This window comes from Pongo pygmaeus, chromosome 2, assembly GCF_028885625.2.
Source record: "Pongo pygmaeus isolate AG05252 chromosome 2, NHGRI_mPonPyg2-v2.0_pri, whole genome shotgun sequence".
NCBI classification, from domain to species: domain Eukaryota; kingdom Metazoa; phylum Chordata; class Mammalia; order Primates; family Hominidae; genus Pongo; species Pongo pygmaeus.
In genome coordinates, this window is record NC_085930.1 from 115,276,888 (window position 1) to 115,304,174 (window position 27,287).

The 27,287-nt window shown below is 44.2% G+C and overlaps 1 protein-coding gene across 6 annotated transcripts in view; it reads right to left on the reverse strand.

The window, feature by feature from the left end:
* Positions 1 to 722: 722 nt before the first annotated feature.
* XYLB (xylulokinase) overlaps positions 723 to 27,287 on the reverse strand; it is a 76,395-nt gene continuing 49,830 nt past the window's right edge. For 2 of the 6 annotated variants that reach the window (XM_054480377.2, XM_063662022.1), the window contains exons 17-20: positions 26,920 to 27,007; positions 23,089 to 23,183; positions 6,568 to 6,722; positions 723 to 2,237 (exon numbers count right to left, since the gene is read on the reverse strand). In XM_054480377.2, coding sequence (XP_054336352.1) covers positions 2,183 to 2,237; positions 6,568 to 6,722; positions 23,089 to 23,183; positions 26,920 to 27,007 — 393 coding nt within the window. In that variant the 3' untranslated portion in view covers positions 723 to 2,182. Of the gene's footprint in view, positions 2,238 to 6,567; positions 6,723 to 15,569; positions 17,272 to 23,088; positions 23,184 to 26,919; positions 27,008 to 27,287 lie in introns of those variants that run through there. The other 4 variants (XM_054480378.2, XM_063662021.1, XR_010125753.1 and 1 more) reach the window with 3 other exon arrangements.

Here is a 27,287-nt window from a genome sequence, read left to right on the forward strand (position 1 = left end):
AAAGCTAAAAACATTGACCAGGCATGATGGCTCACACCTGTAATCCCAGAACTTTGGGAGGCCAAGGTGGACGAAGCACTTGAAGTCAGGAGTTCTAGACCAGCCTGCCCAACATGATGAAACCTGTCTCTACTAAAAATACAAAAATTAGCCAGGTGTGGTGGCAGGCGCCTGTAGTCCCAGCTACTCAGGAGGCTGAGGCAGGAGAATTGCTTGAACTGGGAGGCGGAGGTTGAAGTAAGCCAAGATCATGCCACTGCACTCCAACCTGGGCTACAGAGCGAGATTCTGTCTCAAAAAAAGAAAAGAAAAGCAAAGCTAGGAAAAGCAGAATAAATTGAACCTGAAGTAAATAATAAAGAATGGAAATCAATAAAATAGAAAAAAAGTATGATCAATAAAATTGATAAACTTCTAGCTAGTCTGATTCAGAAAAAAGACAAATGACCAATTTCAGAAATGAAAGGGAATTCTTTCACTACAAGTACTACAGACATGCAAGGATAATAAAAGAATATTTAAACAAGTTTATGCTAATAAATTTGACAAGTTAAAATGGAAGATTGTGGCCAGGTGCGGTGGCTCATGCCTGTAATCCCAGCACTTTGTGGGAGGATTGCAGGAGTTCAAGACTAGCCTGAGCAACATGGTGCCAAGACCAGCTCAGTCATGGCGACCAAACCAAGCAGCGCTAGAGGAATTAAGACAAAGACACGGGAATACAGTATAAAGTGGGGATTGGGGGCTGACAGCCTTCAGAGCTGAGAGCCACAAACAGAGCTTGACCCACACATTTATTGACAGAAAGCCAGGGACAAGCATTGCTTCTATAGACTGTAGATTAGCTAAAAGCATTCTTTATGGGAAACGAAGCAATCTCAGCGAGGAGCAGAGAAACAGGCTCTGGCTGATTATCTGTAGCAAAAATATGCTGTCAAGGCACACGCCTTTCCTGCTATCATTTGTGGTTTGAGCAGTTTTTTGCTCTGGGCGAGGCCAGGTGTTCCTTGCCCTGCTCCAGTAAACCAACAACTTTTAGCAGTGTGCATGACAGCCATCACGAGCATGTCACATTCCTGCAGAAATCCTGTTTATGGCCAGTTTCTTTAAGGTCTGTTTATGACAGGGTTAGGGCTTGCTACCAACATGTCCCCCCTTTCTGTTTTTGCAAAGTGATAAAAGCATAGGCAGCTTTGTCACAGTAGGCTACTTCTCGCAGGATTCGGGATCCACATTTGCAGATGTACAAATGACCAATTTCATTTGTATTTCAATTTGATATACAAAGACAAACAACACCAATTAAAAGCACAGTCATCATTGAAATCACAGAGCCTCCAAGTGTCTTGATCCATTTTAAGGGGTTAATAGCTGCTAATACATCTGAAGCGCCTTCAAGCACTTCAGTTCCTGGCATTAGTTTCAGATGTGCCTGAGAAGATTGGAATATTTGTTCCTTCAGTTGTGTAATATCTAAAGTAAATTTCCAGTATGACCTTTCAAATGTTTTTTAACTCTTTCCCACTCATGCTTTCTTTCATTATACAGATGAGGAGTAATGCAAAAATCAGAAGTATTCCAATCACATTGTAACTGCATTCTATATTCTAGACTAACTACTCAATCTCCTAGCCACATTACAGTTTGTTGGAGCCACATTACAGTTTGTTGGAGATCATTGATTTGATTAGCTAGTTTCTGGTCTATATTAGTTTGGGAATTCTACAGCAAAGTAGAATTTTTCTGCCAATTATTTACATAGTCTGCTGTTTGTACTGTGGAATGCAAAGCAACTCCAGCTGCCACGGCAGTAGCTGTGACAGCAATCAATCCCATAATGATTAAAATTAAAGTAGCAATGAAACACTGACAGCGTCTCAGAATCTTTTGAAGAATTTCAGTAATAATATGCACAGAAGAGGCTTCCCAAGGGCTGGAAAGCTTTACAGGTATCCATACTCCTTCTTGGGCTCTTACCACTAAAATAGAATGATCAGTATTATACAAGGAAGAATTCACGCAAGAAACAACCTACATTCTTGACAAGTCCCATGATGATTAGGGAGATCAAGTTTTAAATCACCCACTACAAGCAGGAAAGGCGGACTTATTGTCAGTCTCAACATGGCTGCAAGTGGGGGGTCCTTGGGTTCCTCCCAAAATCTCTTCCTCAGCATCTGGCTCATGATAAAGTTTCAGGTGTCTTGATGATATCCAAATTGGCTGCTGGTTTTGGCCTGGAGAAACACAAGCATAACCTCTACCCCATGTTATTATTTTACCTATTTCCCAACTTTTTGTTATCGGATCTCTCCACCAAACCAGTTGTTCTACTTCTCTCTTTGAAGCTGGTTTCTGTAGATGCTGTTCAGCTGCTGGTAGCATCCAGCCTTTAGGCAGGCTCAAAAAATTTAAAGTTAATAATGCTAGATTTAGTTGTATGTGTGGAGTCCTATAATCACCATTCTTATAATCATTGTTCCCCCTCTTCTGCTTTTGTAATTGTTGTTTTAGGGAGTGATTCATTCTTCCCACAATGGCTTGTCCTTGTGAATTATATGGGATGCCAGTAATGTGTTTAATATTCCATATAGAGAAAAATATAGCTAGAGCTTGGCTAGTATAGTCTGGAGCATTGTCCATTTTAACTGAAGCTGGAATGCCCATGAATGCGAAGCATTACAGAAGATGCTGTTTAATACAGGCAGAAGATTCCCCTGTTTGGCATGTAGCCCAAACAAAGTGAGAAAATGTATCTACACATACATGTACATAAGCTAGTCTCCCAAATGAGGGAACATGTGTGACATCCATTTGCCAAAGAGAATTAGGTTCCAATCCTCAAGTATTAACTACTCCTGTAAAAGATGAGGAATGCACCATTTGGCAAGTTGGGCATTGCTGGATAATAGCTTTAGCTTCTTTCCAGGTAATGCTGTGTCTGCGTTTGAGACCAGAGGCATTAACATGAGTTAAATTATGAAAGTGTCTAGCATTAGATAATGCCATAGCAACTAGGCGATCAGCAATTTGATTTCCTGCAGTCAAAGGTCCTGGAAGAGGTGTATGAGCTCTAATACGAGTAATGTAAAAAGGGTGCATTCTACTCTTAACTGCTGTTTGCAATTGGGTAAATAAAGTCATCAGTTGTTTATCTGCATGAAATTGTAACTGAACATTTTCAATTAATTGTGTGGAATGAACCACATATGAAGAATCAGAAATTACATTGACAGGCATCTCAAAAGCAGTCAGCACCTCAATTACAACTACAAGCTCTGCTTTTTGAGCTGCAGTATAGGGCATCTGGAAAACTTTACTTTTTGATCCAGAATTAGAAGCTTCACCATTACTAGACCCATCTGTAAAAACATTTTCAGCACCTTCAATTCATTTAAATTTAGTTATTCTAGGGAGAATCCAATTAGTTAATTTCAAAAATTGAAATAATTTTGTCTTTGGAAAGTGATTATCAAGAACACCTATGAAATCAGCTAAATGGGTTTGCAATCAAGACTATTTATAAAGGCTTTTTGTATTTGTGCCTTTGTAAGGGGAACAAAAATTTTTCCAGGATCATATCCCTGTACTTTAACAATTTCAGTTCTCCCATTTCCTATCAGAGTAGCAATTTGATCCAAATAAGGAGTTAGAGTCCATGAATTAGTATGTGGAAGAAAAAGCCATTCTACAAGATCTTGCTCTTGAACAATAACACCAGTAGGTGAATGCTGAGTTGGAAAAATCAATCTTTTCTGGATCTTTTCTGGATCTATTCTATTTATTTGAACTTTATGCACTTGCTTTTCAATTAGCTGTAACTCTGCCTCAGCCTCCTTTGTTAATTGCCAAGGGCTTGTGAGACTGGGGTCTCCTCTAAGGATAGAAAAGAGATTACTCATGGCATAGGTAGGAATGCCTAGAGCAGGTCATATCCAATTAATGTTTCCCAGTAATTTTTGAAAGTCATTCAATGTTTTCAATTGATCCCTATGTATGGTTACTTTCTGTGGCACAATGGTAGTGTCATTTACTAAGGTCCCCAAGTAGGAGTAAGGAGTAGTAGTCTGAATTTTGTCAGGAGCTATAATTAAACCAGCATGAGAAATCAAGTTTTGCAAGTGATTATAACATTGGAGTAATAGTTCCTGAGTGGGGGCAGCACAAAGTATATCATCCATATAATGAATAATGTAACACTGTGAAAATTTTTTACAAGTAGGTTCAATTGCTTGTCCTACATAAGTCTGACAAATCGTTGGACTATTTAACATGCCTTGTGGTAACACTTTCCAATGAAAACGCTTAGTAGGCTGCAGGTTGTTTACCGCAGGAATTGTACATGCAAACCATTCACAGTCTTGCTTAGCTAAGGGGATAATAAAGAAACAGTCTTTTAAATCTATGACTATTGAAGGCCAATTTTTTGGAATCATAGCAGCAGAAGGCAGTCCAGGCTGCAATGCTCCCATAGGTTGTATAACTGAATTAATGGCTCTAAGATCTGTCAACATTCTCCATTTATCATATTTTTTCTTAATAACAAAGACTGGAGGGCCGGGCACGGTGGCTCACACCTGTAATCCCAGCACTTTGGGAGGCCGAGGTGGGTGGATCACAAGGTCAGGAGATCGAGACCATCCTGGCTAATGCAGTGAAACCCTGTCTCTACTAAAAATATAAAAAATTAGCCGGGCGTGGTGGTGGGTGCCTGTAGTCCCAGCTACTCGGGAGGCTGAGGCAGGAGAATGGCATGAAACTGGGAGGTGGAGCTTGCAACTAGCCAAGATCGCACCACTGCACTCTAGCTGAGTGACAGAGCAAGACTCCGTCTTAAAAAAATAAAATAAAATAAAATAACAAAGACTGGAGAATTCCAGGGGGAAAATGTTAGAACTATATGTCCTTTTTCTAATTGTTCAGTAACTAAGACCTCTAAAGCCTCCAGTTTTTCTTTACTCAGCAACCATTGTTCTATCCAAATTGGCTTACTTGTTAACCATTTTAAAGGTATAGGTTCTGGAGGCTTAACAATGGCCGCCATAAAAAATGATACCCTAAACCCTGACAAGAATTTTTTCCTTCCGCTTGAAGTGGTTTCTTTAACCCTTGTAAATTTTTTCCTAATCCCATGCCAGGCACATACGCCATCTCTTGTATCATATGCTGACTTTGAGGGCTATATAATTGTTCTATGTAATGGGGAACTTGTGCTCCCCATTGCTGTAATAAATCTCTCCCCCATAAATTTATAGGTACAGAAGTTACAATTGGCTGAATAGTCCCAGATTGTTCATTGGGTCCTTCACAATGCAAAATATAAATACTTTGATATACTTCAGGGGCTTTACCAACTCCAACTATGTTAAATTGAGCAGATTGAATTGGCCACACAGATGGCCAGTGCTGTAGAGAAATGATTGAAACATCCGCTCCTGTATCTCCCAACCCTTTGAATTTCTTTCCCTGAATAGTTATTTCACAGGTAGGACGTTTATCAGTAATTTGATTTACCCAGTAAGCTGCTCTCCCTTGCTTATTTGTACTTCCAGATCCTCCTGTCTGTTTAGTTTAACTTCTCCCCATTTCCACATATGGCACAATCAGGAGTTGTGCTATATACTCTCCTGGCTCTGCTTTCCAGGGAACAGAAGCAGATATAACAACTTGAATTTCCCCATTGTAATCTGAATCAATGACTCCTGTTTGTACTTGTACTCCTTTTAAATGTAAATTAGACCTACCTAGAAGTGATCCTGCCGTCCCACTGGCATCATCTGACTGGAGACAGCAACAATCTTTAACAGTCCCATTACAAAAGGAAAACTTGGTCCATGTTGATTAATAGATTGTTTAAATTCTTTAAGTATTTTAAAAGGAAAAGACTCAAATGTAGCCATAATATTTCCCTGTTGATCAGGTGGGTGTATTCTAACAGAAAACTGCCAAGCATCCATATTACCCTTTTGTCTGGCTTGCTGGATTCCTGCCTGAATAGAACTGAGAGCGGTTGCTCGAGGCGCTGCTCAAACAGTCACTGGGGCAACTACTTTTCACCCAGTGTCCTCTGGAAAAGAAAGATTCGGAGGGTCAGGCCACTCCTTTTCTTCAAAATAATGAGGGGGTGTAGAGGGGTAGGGACAAAGCTCTCCCTACTTTGCTGCTTTAGCTGGCAAGCAAACCTGCTCTGTCACCTCTTCTGTTACTTCGTTAGACTCTCCTTCTTCCTCTGATTCCTCCTCATCATCATCTGTGTGGAAAGGCTCCAAGGTGGAATGAACCAGAGCCCACACTGACCAGTTATAGGAATATCCCCAGCACCATCCTTATATGCCTTTCTCAGTGTGCTGCCTACCTTTTCCCAGACCTCTACATTCATAGTTCCTCGGTCCGGAAACCAGGGGCAATAAATTTCTACTGCACTAAAAAGCTGCGTAAGTCAGCTAGTGCTAACGTTCACTCCTCCTTTTCTGAGGAGATGTCGAAGCAGACTCAAATAAGCCTCATGCCTGCTCGACCCTTGTCCCATTGTTACCCTGATGCTTCTGAGCTCCCCTTCTTACTCACCATGAGGATTGCTTTAACAGTACTCGGGTGTCTTCCAGCATAGTTCCACATTTTCTAACCATTGCTCCAGCGACCCTTCGACCCAGGTTCGAGCCCCTGTGTTGGGCATCACTTGCCGAGACCAGCTTGCTTGTGGAGACTCCAACCCAGCGGCGCTAGAGGAATTAAGACAAAGACACAGGAATACAGTATAAAGTGGGGATCGGGGGCTGACAGCCTTCAGAGCTGAGAGCCACAAACAGAGCTTGACCCACACATTTATTGACAGAAAGCCAGTGATATAAGCATGGCTTTGATAGATTGTAGATTAGCTAAAAGCATTCCTTATGGGAAACAAAGCAATCTCAGCGAGGAGCAGAGAAACAGGCTCTGGCTGATTATCTGTAGCAAGAACATGCTGTCAAGGCACAGGCCTTTCCTGCTATCATTTGTGGTTTGAGCAGTTTTTTGCTCCGGGAGGGGCCAGGTGTTCCTTGCCCTGCTCCAGTTAACCAACAACTTTTAGCAGTGTGCATGACAGCCATCATGAGCATGTCACATTCCCGCAGAAATCCTGTTTATGGCCAGTTTCTTTAAGGTCTGTTTATGACAGGGTTAGGGCTTGCTACCAACAACATGGCAAAACCCTATCTCTACCAAAAAAAAAAAAAAGGAGATTCTTTGAAAGATATGTATTATTAACATTGACACAAAAAGAAGTACAAAATCTGAAGGGCCATATATTTTTATGTAAATTGAATTTTAACTTAAAATTTCCACAAAGAAAACATCTAACTAAGATGGTTCCACTGGTGAATTCAATCAAATATTTAAGGAACACATAATACCAAAACCATAACACATACATGTAAAACATTTACCAAAATTCAAGACAAACCTACACATTCTTTTTAAATATTCCTCCCCACCTCCAGCAAGAAATGAAAGGGAAATTTCTTAGCCCGATGGAGGGCGTATTCACACACACACTGTTAGTGATAAAATGCTGTCCCCTAAGATCAGGAACAAGGCAAGGATTATTGCTCTCCCTGCTTCTATTCAACATTATACTAGACATTCTAGCCATTGCAGTAAGGCAAGAAAATGAAATAAAATGCTTACAGATTGAAAAGAAGAAAACTGTCTTTGTTTTTATAGATGACATAACATGATGGATAGAAACCCTATATATCCTACTAATACAAAATACTACCATAACTAGTGAGTGAATTTAATAAAGTTGCAAGACACAAAATCAAACAAAAATTGATTCTTATGGCTGGGCGTGGTGGCTCACACCTGTTAACTCCAGCACTTTGGGAGGCTGAGCAGGTGGATCACAAGGTTGGGGGATTGAGACCATCCTGGCCAACATGGTGAAATCCCCTCTCTACTAAAAATACAAAAATTAGCTGGGCATGGTAGGGGGTGCCTGTAATCCCAGTTACTCAGGAGGCTAAGGCAGGAGAATCACACGAACCCAGGAGGCAGAGATTGCAGTGAGCCAAGATCGTGCCGCTGCATTCCAGCCTGGCAACAGAGCGAGACTCCATCTAAAAAAAAAATGATTTTTATATGTTAGCAGCAAATAATTCCATATACCATAGACTATCTCTATATGCTAGCAAAAACAATTGAAAAAATGAAACACTTTTCCAACAGCATCAAAACAATTAAATGTGTACAAACGGCAAATAAGAACATGAAAAGTGCTTAACATCACTAGTCATTAGGAAAACACAAATCAAAACCACAATGAAATTTCACTTCACATCCATAAGGATGGCTATTTTATATATATATATATATATATATATATATATAAAAAGAAAAATAACAAGTGTTGACAAGGATGTAGAGAAACTAGATCCCTGTGCATTACCGCTGGTAATGCAAAATGATGCAGCTGCTGTGGAAAACTGTGGTGGGTCCTCAAAAAGTTAAACGGAATTACTATATGATTTAGCAATTCCACTTCTAGGCATATACCCAAAAAATTGAAAGCACGGACTCAGATATTTGTACATCAATGTTCATAGCAGCATTATTTACAATCACCAAAAGGTGAAAACAACTCAAATTTCCACTGATGGATGAATGGATAAAGAGGATGTGGTATATAAACACAGTGGAATATTATTCAGCCTTGCTACAATGTGAATGAACCTTTAAGTTTAAAACATTAAAACATTAACTATTTTGCACATGTAATATTTAATAAAATATTACACGAAGTGGAATAAGCCAGAAACAAGAGGACACATGTATGATATCACTTATATGAAAAACCTAGAATAGGCAAATCCATAGAGACAGAAAGAATAGCGGTTATCAGGGGCTGGGGAGAGAAAAATAGGAGTTATTGTTTAGTGAGTAGAGTTTCAGTCTAGAATGATAAAAAGGTTTTGGAAATGTGTGGTGGTGATGGTAGCATAATATTGTGAATATACCTAATGCTACTGAATTTGATCTTTATATGTTCGCAATGAATAATTCAACATACCATGGAATAGTCCTAAATGCTAGTAAAAACAATTGAAAAAATGAACACTTTTCCATGGTTAAAATGATAAATGTCATATATTTTATCACAAAACATGGTTAAAATGATAAATGTCACACATTTTATCACAAAACATTTTTGAAATATCAAATAATTTAACAAAATATGTGTAAGATATACACTAAAAACTATAAAACTTTGTTAAGGGGAATAAAAAGAACTAAGTAGAGAATTGGCCTTTGTTTATGGAATTTACCCATCATTGGTACATAGAGATCTTCCTCATTCTTTTTTATTGTGTGGATGCATTATAATCTATTCAATCTGTCCTATATTAATGTATATGTGCCTTTCCCAAGCACTTTGCTGTTATCAATAATTTCACAATAACCTTATACATATGTTGTCTTGTATGTTGGAATTGTGTCTTTGTGCAGATTCCTATTGGAATGGTTAAGTCATACTCATTTAGTTTTGTTGATGTTGCCCAATTTCCCTCCTTAGGAGTTTCACAAAATTGCACTCCTACCAGAAATGTATACGAATGCCTATTTCTCCACAACCATGGTAACACAGAATTTTATCAAACTCTTTGATTTTTGTCAGTAAGCATTTTAAAATATGCTTAAAGTGTATTTGCGTTTTTTCTGATACATACATATATATGTATATATGTATATATACATGTGTATATGTGTGTGTGTGTATATATATATATATATATATATTTTTTTTTTTTTTTTTTTTTTTTTTGGAGACAGAGTCTTGCTCTGTCACCCAGGCTGGAGTACAGTGCTGCCATCTCAGCTTACTGCAACTTCCACCTCCCAGGTTCAAGTGATTCTCCTGTCTCAGCCTCCTGAGTAGCTGGGATTACAGGCGTCTTCTACCACGCCCGCCTAATTTTTTTTGTATTATTAGTAGAGACAGGGTTTCACCATGTTGGCCAGGATGATCTTGAACTCCTGACCTCAGGTGATCCACCCACCTCGGCCTCCCAAAGTTCTAGGATTACAGGCATGAGACACCACGCCCGGCCTGATACATATACTTTTTTTTTTTTTTTTTTTGAGACGAAGTCTCACTCTGTTGCCCAAGCTGGAGTGCAGTGGCGAGATCTCGGCTCACTGCAACCTCCACCTCCTGGGTTCAAGCGATTCTCCTGCCTCAGCCTCCCAAGTAGCTGGGACTACAGGCATGCACCACCATGCCCAGCTAATTTTTGTGTTTTTAGTAGAGATGGGGTTTCACTATTTTGGCCAAGCTGGTCTTGAACTCCTGACCTCATGATCCGCCCGCCTTGGCCTCTCAAAGTGCTGTGATTACAGGCATGAGCTTCCATGCCTGGCCTAGAAACTGTCTTTTGAGCAACTATGCCTGCTTGTTGCCCATAGAAAGTTGGGGGTCCAGGGTCTTTTAACATTTAGTCCCTTTTAATCCAGGTTAATGCCATTAGTATAGCTTCCTAAAATGTACTGTGGGTTTTATGTGTGATTGGAGTCTACTCTACGTACCAAAAGCCTCACTCACAATTGTTTTTGAGATAGCTCCCAATGAGTTTAATCACTGATATGCCAGGTGTGTGAGGCTGCTGTGGGACAATCTTGATTCCTAGAAGAGTCATAAATTCCTAGGGACTACAGGATCCTGCCACCATGCCTGGCTAATTTTTGTATTTTTTTTTTGTACAGATGAGGTTTCACCATGTTGCCCAAGCTGGTCTCGAACTCCTGAGCTCAAGCGATCCACCTGCCTCAGCCTCCCAAAGTGCTGGGATTACAGGTGTGGGCCATCACGCTTGCCCTAGAGTAATATTCTCTATTATCAAGGTAGAAAGTTCAACATATATTCATTAGATCTACTTTATAGATACTATTATTTAGATCACTTATATCGTTATATGTATTTTTTGTCTCCTTAACTTCAGTCTTGGATGAGACAGAGGTGTTTTAAATTTCTCTGTTATTTCTGGGTTTCTATTCATTTTTCCTTGCATAATTTGTTATGCAAATGTTATGGGCTTTGACAAGGCAGAAGTAACACAACGGAAACAACGAAAAAGGAGGCAGAGAGAAAGAGGAAAGTACAAAGAGCTCTTTGTTGTACAGGGAATAGGTAGGAGCCAAAGAATATCACTTAAAGTTGACAAACCAGATAACTGAAGCTCTAACACTCATAAGTAGTATATCCTCATTGTGAATTGTGGCTTTTAGCATTTTAATGTATCCTTCATTGCCTTGTCTAATTTTTCCTGAATTCTACCTTTTCAGATATGGATACTGTAATCTTTGCCTTTTTTGGTCCTACTTGTCTGGTCTATTTTTGCCCATCTCTTTTTTTTAGCCTCTCCTGAATCACTTATTTTAGATGTGTCTCTTATAAATAACAGACAATAAGACATTGGTTTGTAAGCCAATCTGATATTCCTTTTAATAGGTAAGTCCTTTCACATGTACTGATTTAACTTATATGCTTGGACTTAATATATTTACTGTATGATGGTACATTTACTGCATGTTTTTCACTGTAATCTACTGCCTTTATTATTGTTTCTTTGAGCATTGATGATTTACATTTTTATTCTAGTAATTATACTATGTATTCTATACTATTAATAGTATAGTACACCTTTAATGCTCTAAATCTCCCTTTTTCCTTACTTACACTTCATATACTTGGTTTGTTAACTTTAAATAACACTCTTTGATTTCTACATATTGCCTAAGCAACACGTTCTTTGTATTTTCCTCTTCTTCTTTCCCTTCTTTTTTGTTTTGTTACTTCTGCCTTGTCAAAGCATATACAATTTGATACTATTTCATGTGATTAGGCTTTCTGTCCCCACCCAAATCTCATCTTGAATTGTAATCCTCAGGTGTTGAGGGCGAGACCTGGTGGGAGGTGACTGGATCATGGGGGTGGTTTCCCCCAAGCTGTTCTCATGATAGAGAGTTCTCACGAGATCTGATGGTTTTATAAGACAGTTTTCCCTGCTTGCTCTCTTGTGGGTTCATGCTCTCTCTTTCCTGCCACCATGTGAAGAAGGTCCTTGCTTCCCCTTCACCTTTTGCCATGATTGTAGGTTTCCTGAGGCCTCCCCAGCCATGTGGAACTGTGAGTCAATTAAACCTCTTTTCTTTATAAATTACCCAGTCTTGGGTACTATCTTTATTATTTTTTTGAGACAGAGTCTCACTGTCACCCAGGCTGGAGTGAAGTGGCACAATCTCGGCTCACTGCAATCTCTGCCCCCGGGTTCAAGCAATTCTTGTGCCTCAGCCTCCCAAGTAGCTGGGATTACAGGTGTGCACCACCACACCCAGCTAATTTTTGTATTTTTAGTAAAGACGGGGTTTCACCATGTTGGCCAGTCTGGTCTCGAGCTCCTGACCTCAGGTGATCTTCCTGCCTCAGCCTCCCAAAGTGCTGGGATTACAGACATGAGCCACCATTCCCAGCTGGGTACTATCTTTATAGCAGTGTGAGAATGGACTAATACTGTTCTTCCACCCTTATCCCCACTTCCATTTGGCCTCAGGTCTACAATCAAAGATATTCAATGGTCATATCCAGTCCTTTTGCTCAAGTTTCTCCAATCATCTAGTTGGATGAAGCTTGTCTTTTAGTAGAATTCTAAGGAAGAAGTTGTGAGTATAATAGTCCCTGGGCTCTTGTGTAATTAAAACTTCTTCCTATATCCTTGATACTTAAAGGACAGCTTGGCGAAATATGAAATCCTCAGTTCATACTTTGAGTTTCTTGAAAAGGTTGCCCCATTGCTATCTTGCTTTGTTGAGAAGTCTTAGGCCAACCAGATCTTTCCTTTGTAAGAGACTAGGTCTTTTGGCCTAGAGGCTTACATAGTTCTTTTTCTTTGGCTTCAAAGTATAGTTGGTAGGCTATGTCTCAGAGCTAATCATTCTGAGTCAATATTCTAAGTAACAAGATAGACCCTTTCAAGATAAAGTTTCAGGTTTTCTTTTGTTTTCCAAAAGTTCTTTGGGATTTATTTGTGTTTTAATATTTGAATTTTAAATATTAACTCTATTCCACTGTCTTATCTTTTGTCTTCATGAGTTCCAATTTTACCTGTATCATCTTTTCTTTGCCAATCTTCTTTATCTATCATTTTATTTCTGGGTCTTTATGGCTCTTCCTTTAATATTGCTTTGTTTTGCTTCTCTTAGCTTTTCTTTTTTTTTTTTTTTAATTAAGTATTTATTGATCATTCTTGGGTGTTTCTCGGAGAGGGGGATACGGCAGGGTCATAGGATAATAGTGGAGAGAAGGTCAGCAGATAAACACATGAACAAAGGTCTCTGGTTTTCCTGGGCAGAGGTCCCTGCGGCCTTCCGCAATGTTTGTGTCCCTGGGTACTTGAGATTAGGGAGTGGTGATGACTCTTAAAGAGCAAGCTGCCTTCAAGCATCTGTTTAACAAAGCACATCTTGCACCGCCCTTAATCCATTTAACCCTGAGTTGACACAGCACATGTTTCAGAGAGCATGGAGCATCCCAAGGCAGAATTTCTCCTCCCAGACAGGGCGGCCGGGCAGAGGCGCTCCTCACTTCCCAGACGGGGCGGCCGGGCAGAGGCGCTCCTCACTTCCCAGATGGGGCGGCCGGGCAGAGGCACTCCTCACATCCCAGACGATGGGCGGCCAGGTAGAGGCGCTCCTCACCTCCCAGGCGGGGCGGCCGGGCAGAGACGCTCCTCACCTCCCAGACGGGGTGGCCGGGCAGAGGCGCTCCTCACTTCCTCCCAGACGGGGTGGCAGCCAGGCAGAGGTGCTCCTCACCTCCCAGAGGGGGCGGCCGGGCAGAGGCGCTTCTCACCTCCCAGACGGGGCGGCCAGGCAGAGGCGCTCCTCACTTCCCAGACGGGGCGACTGGGCAGAGGCGCTCCTCACTTCCTCCCAGACGGGGTGGCAGCCAGGCAGAGGTGCTCCTCACCTCCCAGACGGGGCGGCTGAGCAGAGGCGCTCCTGACTTCCCAGACGGGGCAGCCAGGCAGAGGCGCTCCTCACTTCCCAGACGGGGCGGCCGGGCAGAGGTGCTCCTCACATCCCAGACGGGGCAGCCGGGCAGAGGCGCTCCTCACCTCCCAGACGGGGTGGCCAGGCAGAGGTGCTCCTCACCTCCCAGACGGGGCGGCCGGGCAGAGGCACTCCTCACTTCCTCCCAGACGGGGTGGCAGCCAGGCAGAGGCGCTCCTCACTTCCCAGACGGGGCGGCCGGGCAGAGGCGCTCCTCACTTCCCAGATGGTGCGGCCAGGCAGAGGTGCTCCTCATCTCCCAGACGGGGCAGCCGGGCAGAGGTGCTCCTCACTTCCTCCCAGACGGGGAGGCAGCCGGGCAGAGGCACTCCTCACCTCCCAGACGGGGCGGCTGGGCAGAGGTGCTCCTCACTTTCCAGATGGGGCGGCCAGGTAGAGGCGCTCCTCACTTCCTCCCAGACGGGGCGGCAGCCAGGGGGAGGCGTTCCTCACTTCCCAGACGGGGCGGCCGGGCAGAGGCGCTCCTCACTTCCCAGACGGGGTGGCCGCGCAGAGGCGCTCCTCACTTTCCAGATGGGGCGGTGGCCAGGTAGAGGCGCTCCTCACTTCCTCCCAGATGGGGTGGCGGCCGGGCAGAGGCACTCCTCACCTCCCAGACGGGGCGGCCGGGCAGAGGTGCGCCTCACCTCCCAGACGGGGTGACCGGGCAGAGGCGCTCCTCACTTCCCAGACTGGGCGACCGGGCAGAGGCGCTCCTCACATCCCAGACGATGGGTGGCCTAGCAGAGATGCTCCTCACTTCCTATATGGGATGGCGGCCAGGCAGAGGCTCTCCTCACTTCCCATACGGGGCGGCCGGGCAGAAGGGCGCCTCACATCCCAGACGATGGGTGCCAGGCAGAGACGCTCCTCACTTCCTAGATGGGGTGGCAGCAGGGCAGAGGCTGTAATTTTAGCACTTTAGGAGGCCAAGGCAGGCGGCTGGGAGGTGGAGGCTGTAGAGAGCCGAGATCACGCCACTACACTCCAGCCTGAGCAACATTGAGCATTGAGTGAGCGAGACTCCGTCTGCAATCCCAGCACCTCGGGAGGCCGAGGCGGGCAGATCACTCGAGGCCAGGAGCTAGATACCAGCCAGGTCAACATGGTGAAACCGTCTCCACCAAAAATACAAAGACCAGTCAGGCGTGGCAGCGCGCGCCTGCAATCCCAGGCACTTGGCAGGCCGAGGCAGGAGAATCACAGGAGCCCGAGGCAGGGAGGTTGCAGCGAGCCGAGATCACGGCAGTACAGTCCAGCTTTGGCAACAGATGGAGACCGAAAAAAAGGAGAGGGAGAGGGAGAGGGAGACGGAGAGGGAGAGGGAGAGAGTCTTAGCTTTTCTTACTCCTACCTTCTATGTGCCTTAATGTACTTGTGACCATATCTATTTTCATTAAGATATAATTTAGTATTCATATCTGTGAAGATTTATCTTTTTGTTCAAATTATTTCCCAAGTTCAGTCAGTTCTCTTCTCATATATGCTTGTAGCTTTTTCATTTTTATTCTGAGTTTTTGAATTTCTGATCTCTGGTGTTCTTTTATATCCACAATTATTTATTTTCAAATTCATGTTGAAGTGTTTTGTTACAGTTTACTGTCTCGTGGTCCAAGACAGCCTTTTTCTGCTGGCCAATAATGTAAAATGTCTTTAAAAAGTAACATCTAGGTGGTACTAGGGGGAGTTGTCTGTCTTCTTCGGAATCTTCGGCTTGCTGTTGTATCTAATGGGCCGTTATCTTTAACCTCTTGCTTCCTTTGCCCCCTTTCACCCACCATGCCTCCAAAGACACCACTCCCTTTCAAGATGGTTTCATCTCCATCACAAGTGATGCCTTTGGTCCCATTCATTTTCTAAGCCCCTTCCTTTTAACTTCCCACTAGCTACTGCTCTGACCCACCAGGTCTCAAACCTATCTGCAGGATTTTGTCACTCTGGGTGAGAACATGAGTATTTTGATTTAGCTGGAGTCCTGAGCTCAGTAAAGGCCTTGGGCAGAAGAAAAATCTGGAAGAGTCTGCAGGAGTCAGATCACAGAGGACTTTCTATAGAGGCTTTTGCAATAATTTGAGCAAGGAATAGAGAGGTATAAAGTAAAACAGGAGGGATAAAGAGGAAGGAAAAAGGAACTCACTATACAAATATAGGAAGAAAACTAAAAGTGAGAATCACAACTTTTCAGCTGATGAAATACTCCAAAATAAAAAAGAAATCCAGAATTTTGGAAATTCTTCCAGAGAAATGACACAACTTCTTCAGCAACTGGACTGCAAGAAGAGAGAGGGAATGAGGGAGAAAAAGGGAGAGAAGTTCTAAGCTGCACCACTTGGGAGATGGTCCCTCTCAGTGATCTGTGGGCATAGCTAAAAGCAGGGCACAGGAAGCACGTCCACCAGGCCCATTGTTTGGGTGGGAGGTTGTGAATTATGCCAAGTGAGTTTGGGGAGGGAGGAGAGATGAAGGAGGGGGAGAGGAGAGATGATGAAAGGAGAGAATGGGGACAGCATGGAGAGGGTGAGCATGGGGCAAGTAAGAGAGGCCCTAGGAGGCACCTCAGACAGCTGAAACAAGGAGGGCAGGGTATGGAAGAGAAGAGACTGTGGGGTTTCGATTGGGGGAGAGGATGGATGGTAGATCAAGGTATGGGGTGGGGGCGGCTGTGGGTCACAGTTTGCGGAGGAGTGGGCAGACAGTCAGGGTTGGAGAAAGAGATAGGATGAGGTTAGGGGGTGAGACAGGGCTTTGTCTCCCCCATTCTGCTGATTTGAGTCCCTAGATTAGCTTTAATTCTGCCTCTGCAAGGGGAAAAGTCATAGTTTTTATTGGACATATCCCAGTCTCAGTGTTGTCCTGCCTCCTGAGATAAAAGACAGGAAAAGAGAGATGCTTTCCTGCCCTGGGGCACATGGGCACAAGGGCAGGAGTGCCTATCTATCTTCAGGCAGATGTGCTGAGGGCGGCTTTAAGATGGTCCCGGACACTCCAAGGAGTCAGTAGGGGCAGGAAGAGCTGTTCAGAACAGAGAAGAGGATCCCTGCTGTCTGGGGCCATGTCTCCAAGTGGGGTCAGTAAATCTGGGCAGGCAGGGGCAACAGGGATGCCTGTTCACTCCGGAGGCCCCCGGGTCTGAGACAAGATTCTCTGCTCGAGTTTGGCGTACTGGGGGAGAAGGGCCTCGTAGACCTAGAAGAGCAGAAAAAGCAGTTTAGAACAGGGACGGGGGAAATGCCTTTTACATCTGGTTGCCCTTTGCAATTTAAAATTTATAAATCCCGTTTACTTGCAATTTAACTTTTTTGCTAGGCAAAAGAAAGCATCAGTTCACAAAAGAGGAAATGCTAGTAGTTCCCAAACCTATAGTTTAAGATTTTTTAAAACTGTAAATTATGACAAGAAACCAATTTTTATGATCAAATCTACAAAATTTAAAAAAAATTCTGGTGAGAGTACCTAGAAATGGCTGCCTCATTGCACAGCTGGTGAAACCTGGTGATACAACTCTTTGGGAAATAGACTTGACTTTATATCTGTATTAAGGAGCCCATAGTATGGGACCCAGATATTCTACTTTGGTGAAGTTCTCCTAAGGAAATAATCCTAAATGTAGGATGCCAAATCCACCAAGGGTCTTCTTTGATACCACTAAACATTCAGACTTATAAGACCATCATGAGCCAAGGGAAGTCAGCCTGGAGACACACAGTGGCGGGAGGTGCTCCTCTCAATGGAAGACCATGTAGCAGTCCATACAGCAGTTCACACAGCTGTCCAGGAGAGGGTCTCTTTGCCTCCCAACCAGGTTACAGCCCAGGCACAAAGAGTTGAGATCTGGCCGGGCATGGTGGCTCATGCCTGTAATCCCAACACTTTGGGAGGCCAAGGCAGGTGGATCACCTGAGGCCAGGAGTTCGAGACCAGCCTGACCAACCTGGTGAAACCCCGTCTCTACTAAAAATACAAAAATTAGCCGGGCATGGTGGCAGGTGCCTGTAATCCCAACTACTCAAGAGGCTGAGGCAGGAGAATCACTTGAACCCGGGAGGCGGGGGTTGCAGTGAGCCAAGATCGCAACATTGCACTCCAGCCTGGGCGACAGAGCGACACTCCGTCTCAAAAAAAAGAAAAAAAAAAAAAAGAATTGAGATCCACATCATACAGACAAAAGAATGACCCTGGCTTCAAAACCTCATATGCCCTACAAAAGTATCTCCTGTAACAACTTAGTAGGTAGGAGGCATGTCCAGGAGGAGTCACTGCACTCAAGGAGGCCCTGAGGAAGACTTCTCCCAGGTAGTTATGGTTTTCTCAGTTCAGACGCAGTTTCTCAAGCAAAGGCCATTTTTACATAAGCAATGTTGCCTAGTAAAACTGTTGATAGTCCACTTCTATGAGATCTCAAGGAAAACAGAGCTAGAAAGTTAACCAAAGTTCAAATTCTCATGTAGAATAGGAAAGGATTTTTTTTTTAAATCCTTTATCTAAGAAGAGTTAATTATAATTGAAAAACTAAAAGCAACTGTGCTAAGGCATGGAAAATGCTCGAGTAAATTGCGGTTCTGGCAAAAAATTTGCCAGTTTTTTTTTTTTTTTTTTTTTCGTAGAGATGAGGTCTTATGTTTGCCCAGGCTGGTCTCCAACTCCTGGCCTAAAGTGATCCTCCCGCCTCAGCCTCCCAAAGTGCTGGGATTATAGGTATGAGCCACCGTGCCTGGTCTACCCAGATAGAATATTATACAGTCATTTAAAATGGTATGCACATACATTTTTAAGAATGAAATATTTATGTTGTAATGTAGAAATTTTAAAGAAGCTACAAAATTATATATACAACGTGCTGTATTATAAGCCAAAATAAATAAACACAAAGCCCAACAGAGAAAAAAAGACCAAAAAGAAATACAACCCCACATTCTTACTCTTCTTTTATCCCCCTAAGCAGTTTTCCCTGTGGCTGTCCTTTTTACCTGAGAAATGCAGATGCACTTCAGGCAAGCACACGCTGTCTTACAGACAAACAACAAGACCAAGGACCCGGATTTTCCTGGGACTCGCAAGTAAACACAAGTAGGAGCTCATGCCAACCCCATTCCTTCTTAATTTGGTTTAATTTGCTCCAGAGTTAAGTTTTGTTTTTTTATTTTTTGAGACAGGGTCTCACTCTGTTACCCAGGCTGGAGGTGCAGTGGTGCAATCTTGATTCACTGAAGCTTCCACCTCCTGGTTTCTAGTGATTCTCATGCCTCAACCTCTCAAGTAGCTGGGACTACAGGTGTGCGCCATCACACCCAGCTAATTTTTGTGTTTTTTTCTTTTTTAGTAGAGATGGGGTTTCACTATATTGGCCAGGCTGGTCTCTAACTCCTGACCTCATGTGATCCATCCGCCTCAGCCTCCGAAAGTGCTGGGATTACAGGCGTGAGTCACCACGCCCGGCTGGAAGCCAAGTATTTTTAACAACTGATTATGCAACTGGGGCCTACTCTTGGTGCAGCTGGAGCAGCTCTGTCTGAGAAGGCTCAGGGACAGTTACACGTGGTGTCAGAGCCAGAGAGAAGGAGCCTGCTGGCTTCTGAGTCCACGATAAGTCTGTGCTGCCTAGAAGGGCTTAGGGGGATAAATTCCTTTGCTCTTCCAAATGAGGGTGACACAGCTGATGTTCTGGTTCTACCCTGCAAATTATGTGTTTGTGAAGTACTTGGGAATAGACCCCATGAGTAAAATAAAGCAAAAGATAACAGGTGACCCTTTATAAAGAGGCCCACAGGCGAGGGGCCTAAGGTTGTCCTAGCCTGTATTGGACATTAAGGAGTCAGAGAACAAAGGTAAGGGGCTTTGATTTCTCCCCATGGAGAAACTGCAACATTCAGTTGGGCTAAGGGAGAAAACATTCTTACTGCTTTGAGTTTCCCCTTGAGCACAAGCAGTGCTGTAGGTGCCACAGAGAGAATGAAGGATGTGGCCCTGCTCTCAAGAAGTTTAACTCTAGTCCACAAATTCAGTCTGCATATAAGTCACGTATGCTGACAATCATATAGACTGTCACTGCTTGCAACCTACTGTTGGGCGGGCTTTTGAGGTTACATTTTGATCCAATGGTAAAGGGTTCCATGAGTTGTCAGTGATTTCGGCCATGGGCAGGCCAGGGAGAGTGATGAGGCACATACAGCTCAGAGGATTGGCCACTCCGTACTCTACATGAGGCAGACGCTGCTGTGCTGCCCTAAAACTTTCCCCAACTACCTTCCTCCTTGCTGGCCTCCTTCTAGATAGAATGAAAGAGCCAGACCCTACCCTAGCCTTTCCTACAACCGGAATTGACCATATGACCAAGTGGTAGCCTGTTGGGGGTGTGTGGGGTAGGGGAGGGATAGGCCAGTATTTTTCTCCCTGATGAGCAAGAGGTGTGTGAGGAGAGACTCTCTGCCCAGTGTCACCCTCTGATCCCTGCCTTTGAATACAGCTGTGAAGACATGATGTTTGGGGCAGCTACAGCTGTCCTGTCACCATGTGGAGCACATCCAGAGCTGCACTATCCCACACAGTAGCTGCAAGCCCATGTATACCTTTGCATACTTGAAGCATGCCCAGAACTATAAGTATTAAATGCACACCAAATTTCAAAAGCTTCATGCAAAAAAGGAAATGTAAAATATCATTTTAGTAACTTTTTTTTTTTTTTTTTTTTTGAGACAGGGTCTCTGTCGCCCAGGCTGGAGTGCAGTGGTGTGATCTTGGCTTACTGCAACCTCCACCTCCTGGGCTCAAGTGATCCTCCCACCTCAGCCTCCCAAATAGCTAGGATTACAGGCACACACCATCACACCCAGCTAATTTTTTTATTTTTTGTAGAGACAGGGTTTTTGCCATGCTGCCCAGGTTGGTCTCGAACTCCTGGGCTCAAGCAATCTGCCCACCTTGGCCTCCCAAAGTGCTGGGATTACAGGTGTGAGCCACTGTGTCCGGCCCCACGTTAGTAACTTTTCTAATTTATTACATGTTGACATGACAATATTTCAGATATAGTGGATTAAATAAAATGTATTAAAATTAATTTTAATCATTTATTTTTATTTTTACTTTAAAAAATGAGGCAACTGAATATTTTAAATGACATATGTGGCTCACATTATGTTCCCATTGTCCACTGCTGACCTAAGGAATTGCAGGGAACATGACCAGAGTTCTCATGTTGAACCACTGAACCAATTTGTACCTCCGGATTTCCTATTAGATTATAAAGCCATTTTGGTAAAGGATTCTTTTTAAGCCTCACAATTAGCAGGTTAAAGGGAGGCAGGACAGATGGTATAACCACTTCACAGATAAACAAACAGGGGTCTGGAGGCAAGGAGTGCTGCTTAAGATCTCATGGTGAAGGAGAAGCAGAATAAGAATCAGAACTTAAATGTCCTTTATCTCGACATTGAATCTTTCCAGTGTATCGAGGGGCCTCTGGAACATAAGAGAAAAATAGCCTCTCACACACAACAGAAAAATTACAGAAGCTTGGGCACACCTATGTGTGTGGTTTGTCTGGTCTCCTAGACAGCATGAGCTCCTGCTTCCAAGATATGCTGGGAGACAATTCTCCATAGTGTTTCTACATGTCTTATGACAGCTTTCGTTTCAGACCATCTTTTCAAGGATGTTTGTAAAGTATAGAGACATACAGATAGTGACTCTCTCCAGGGCAGAGACACTGGAGACAGTGTTTGTCTGTTTGCTGACAAGAATAAAAAGGATAATGTCTCCTTTGGTGGCAAAGTTTAGGCAGGTTTGCTCGCAGTTCCTTTACAAGGTTGGGAGTTTTCTATGCTCGGGATCATTTAGTTGTATCACAGACTATTATGTGCACCGTATCCACCTGGGCACACTTTGCATCACCCTGTGGAATTTGGGGGCCAAGGGAAACTGATGCAAGCATGAAGCTCATGCTTCCTGATGAACCATGAGTTCATCATGGTTCATCATAATAAAGCCCTTTGTCTCTGATCCAAGAGTCCCGTGTCTTCTGCCTGCTGCTACAAAACGGTGGCAGGCTCACTTGTTAGCTTTCAAGTCAGGTAAATCTCAGACCCTTCACAGTTCCTTACAAGATGCACCCACCCCTGCTGCTGGGCTGCCAGACCCTTCTGCAAACAGGTGCAGTGGTGTGGCGGATGCTGTGGTGTGCCATCCAGATTCACCTCGGGAATGAAGAACTTATTCTCCCAACTGATGGGAGTGCTGTTGGCAGAGAGCCCTCAGCTGACAGCCCACTTTGGAGGTTGCTTTAGCTATAAAGAGCTGCCTCACCCCATCCTGGGGTGGCCCACATGCGATGACTGATTGACATGGGGTATAAAGGCCCAGCCCCTTAGCCCAACTGGGTAAAACTCTAAAGGTCATCTCAGCTTCGGAGCTTTCTGTAGGAATAGCTTAGGCTCCAGAAATTGCACTGCTGCTCACCTTCTCCCTCCGTCCAATCCTGTCTACTCGCTTTCCTTTCTGCAGTTGTGGATTCCAAAAGCAACTTCCCTGACTCCCATAAACCTCATATATCTTAGTTGACATCTCAGACTCTGCTTTCTGAGGGACCCAACCTGCAACAAGTGAGGTCTGCCTTCACAGGAATTTCCTGGCCTGGGTGACTGCACAGCTATCTTGGGTCTAGACTTGAGATCTGAGTGCTAGAAACCCAGCATGTCTTGAATTTCAGTGATGGATCCTTTCAGTAGCTTTTATAGCCCAGTGACATGGAAGGGCCCACCGTGAGGCATAAGAAGCAATACAAATATGCCCAGCAATCCATCTGACCCTGGCTGTAAAATCAGCAGTATCTGTGACTTGCAGCTGACAACCTGGCTCTTTTGCTCCATTTTCTTGATAATTTCAATAAAGCAGAATTTCTCCTTTAGCTAAGCACATCAAGTTCAATGTAGGTGACCTTTTGGTGGGGGAAAAAAACCTAGCGGGCTTTCATAATGCAAATGCTACAAACAAATTCTGATGGTCTCTCACCTGAGAAGCTCCCGGGCTTGGGGTAGCAGCTAGTCTGGGATTTGGAGCTAACTTCACAACCTCTGAAAAGGGCACATCTGTTCCACCTGCAAGACCTAGAAGGGAAAGGTCACTTCACATTAGTGCATGTTGCAAATGAAGACGTTAACCATAAACACCACGAAGGATCTCACTGGGGTGGCAAACTGTTCTAAAACTGGATTATAGTGATGCTTGCACAATTCAGTACATTTATGAAAAATCAATGAATTGGACACTTAAAATGGATGATTTTTATGTCATATAGATTGTACCTCAATAAAATTACAAAACAAAACAAAACAAAAAAATGCCAAGCGCAGGCTTGTCTCCAGCAGGACCCAGCTTGTCTTGCTCTTTGTGGTTGTGCCTTTCATGGAATGGGCCGGGTAACCTCGACATATGATGGGGAAGGGTCTGCCTGCCCCTCCTCTCTCCCCTCATTCACCACATTCTGGACAGCCTGGTCTTCTCTCCACTCATTCTGCCTCAGAGCCTTTTCACTGTATGGAATGTTCTTTCCACTCTTCACACGCCCGTTCCCTTCTCCTCAGCTAAGATGCACCTAGGACCATCACTTGTTCAGGAGGCCCTCCTTAGCGCTCAGCACCATCTGCTTTTCCTCAGAGCACTTTTCCCAACTTGTGCCTATGTATTTCAGTGATTATTGGTTTAAGATCCCTCTTTTGCCGAGCTGTAAAGTCCACGAGGCCAGACACTGTGTCTCTCCGGGTCACCACTATAACCATGGTGCCTAGCACACCATCTGGCATACAAAAGGCACTCAATAATTACTCACCAAGCAAATGAGTAGCAGGGGGAAGGTTGCCATTGGTGGGCAAGAAACAATGAGTAATTTCTAGGCAAGGTAAGTAGTAGCGTCAGATATACAGAGAAACACACCACCACCAGGAGTGAAGAAGGGCCCTCTGAAGATGTGAGGACCAGTTTTCCTAACCAAATGCCAGAAAATCCCAGCTCAGAGCAGAATGGATGAGGGACTGGGATGGTGGTGGGGTGGACAGCAGAGACTAATCAAAAGACTCTGGTTCCATCTCCACTCATACTCGCAGATTGGCTACACAAGACAGTCATCCCCAGACCCAGATGGGGAGAAGAGATCTCCAAATGAAGTGGTTAGTATCCCTCTGGGTAGGGACTGGTGAGCTAAGATTTGGCTCAGGCTTTGGTTTTGGAGGGCAGAGCAGGGCAGTGGCCCAGGTAACCTTTGGCAAGCACAGAAAGGGAAAAAGAATAAAACAAAACACAGTGCAGGATAGCAGTGAAGTCCCTAAAGGGTAACTCCTTTCCCACTTCCACAAAAGAATTATGAAGCAGACCCCATACTTCTCATCAGCAACCCTGAAGCCCAGAATATTATGGAAGAGTATCTTCACAGTTCTCAGGAAAAGTATTTTGAACATAGAGTCTTTTACCCAGCCAGTATTTGGGAGGATGAAACAAAGGCCTTGTTGGACATGTCAGGCCTCAGAACCATCACCTATTGAATTCTCTCTTAAAATATTTATTTAGGTTGTATATTCCAGCAAAACTACCATACAGCCTGGGTGCGGTAATCCTAGCACTAGAATTCATGCCTGTAATCCTAGCACTTTGGGAGGGTGAAGTGGGTGGATCACTTGAGCCCAGGAGTTCGAGTTCAGCCTGGGCAACATGGCAAAACCCTATATCTACAAAAATTAGCCAGGTGTGGTGGTGTGTGCCTGTAGTCCCAGCTATCCAGGAGGCTGAGGTGGGGGTGGGAAGATCACCTGAGCCTAGGAGGTCGAGGCTGCAGTGAGCCATGACTACGCCACTGCACTCCAGGCTGGACAACAGAGACCTTGTCTCAAACAAAACAAAACAAAATCTCAGCATAGAAATAAAGGAGAAAGAAGAAGAAGTTTGTTTTTTTTTGTTTGTTTGTTTGTTTTTTGAGATGGAGTCTTGCTCTGTTGCCAGGCTGGAGTGCAGTGGTGTGATCTCAGCTCACTGCAACAGCTCACTGCAACCTCCGCCTCCCAAGTTCAAGCTATTTCGCTGCCTCAGCCTCCCAAGTAGCTGGGACTACAGGCGCGCGCCACCATGCCCAGCTATTTTTTTTTTTTTTTTTTTTTTTTTTGTATTTTAGTAGAGACAGGGTTTCACCCTCTTGGCCAGGATAATCTTGATCTCCTGACCTCATAATCTGCCTGCCTTGGCCTCCCAAAGTGCTGGGATTACAGGCGTGAGCCACTGCACACGGCCGAAATGTCAGGAAGTTAAAAAAAAAGACAAAGTAACAAACAGAGGAAGGAAGGAAGGAAGGCAGGCAGGCAGGCAGACCCATAGGTAAGTGTGAATAAAAGCCAATATAATATTAAATGTACTTAATATAAGAATCTGGAAATAAATTCCCAAATGATCTTGATATAGGATATGGCATGAGGTGGGGTGAGGTAGATAGGGTGGGGAGAGAATAAAAGAGTAAGAGGTTAATTATTATTATTATTTTTTTTGAGATGGAGTCTCACTTTGTCACCCAGGCTGGAGCGCAATGGCGCAATCTCGGCTCACTGCAACCTCTGCCTCCCGGGTTCAAGCGATTCTCCTGTCTCAGCCTCCTGAGTAGCTGGGACTACAGGTGTGTGCCACTACACCCAGCTAATTTTTGTATTTTTAGTAGAGACGGGGCTTCACCATATTGGCTAGGCTGGTCTCGAACTCCTGACCTTGTGATCCACCCGCCTCGGCCTCCCAAAATGCTGGGATTACAGGCATGAGCCACCACACCCGGCCAAGGTTAATTATTAAGAGAAGGATATGTTGCCTGATTAATTCTCAACATTGATAGAAAAACATAAGCTTAGGCCGGGTGTGGTGGCTCACGCCTGTAATCCCAGTACTTTGGGAGGCCGAGGTGGGCAGATCACAAAGTCAGGAGATCGAGACCATCCTGGCTACCACAGTGAAACCCCTCCTGTACTAAAAATACAAAAAATTAGCTGGGCGTGGTGGCGGCGGGCACCTGCAGTCCCACCTACTCGGGAGGCTGAGGCAGGAGAATGGTGTGAACCCAGGAGGCAGAGCTTGCAGTTAACCAAGATTGCACCATTGCACTCCAGCCTGGGTGACAGAGCAAGACTCCATCTCAAAAAAAAAAAAAAAGAAAAGAAAAATATAAGCTGAAATAGATATGTTAAAAAGTTAAGAATATGAAAAGAATAAGAACCACCTGGGCTGCTACAGGAGCTCCCTGAGCAGGCAGGAGACAGAGCAAATTGATCCAACTTGAAGGACTGCCCTTGCAGGTGGGTGCTGCTCCCACCAGAACTCCCCTAGATCAGGGAGCTTCCCTTAATACCCAGAGTTTCAGCGAGGCCTCCATCAGGGCAACAGGGCTCCATGACGCTGTCCAGGGTCCTGGACTGCTTGGGCCTGAAGCCTTCCCCTTTGTTTCAACTTCTGTTCTTGCTGAAAAGACGGCTCTGGACTTTGTCCACCTCTCCTGCCCTCTAGCTGTCCAGACCCATGCCCACATGCTCTCAACCATGCCCTGTGTTCTTTTCCCGTGTCCCTGTGCTGACCTTAACTCTGACCAGACCTCATTCAGTTAGGACCCAGCCTCTTTTTCTCCACTTTAAGCAAAGAATAAAGGAACAGAGAGCATGGGTTGGTTCTCACCTGCTGGGAGCTAGAAAAATTAAGCTGAAGTCCCCAAGACTCCAATGTCCCCAAAGACTGGGTACACCTCACTCTTCCCTTTCCACCCTCCTCAGCCCACCCCATGTCCTGGCCACTTCCAGAGATAGCTGTCTCCCTCCATCAACCTACCATGAAAAGCTCGGTATGCAGAACCCACACAGGCCGAGTTGGCAGTGTCTATAACATACACCGGGGCACCAAACACATCTGCAAGCACCTGAAAAGGACACAGAGGTTCTACTGTGGTGAGCCATTCCTCAAAGGGAACACTGACATTGTGGGATGCACTTTCCAGGCTCTCTCCCTCATATGTCTTCTGACCCCTTCCATTCCACCTCGACTGCCTTAAGAGGAGTATGCTTGGTCATGCTACCCTGGTGATAGAGTCAGGATGAGCTGGGGGAAGTCCGTAGTGGAGGGCCACAGCTCCCCAGGCTGTCCCTGTACTTTTTAGCCATTTCACCAAAGACAAGGCAGAAGATTTAGGAAGTATGTTT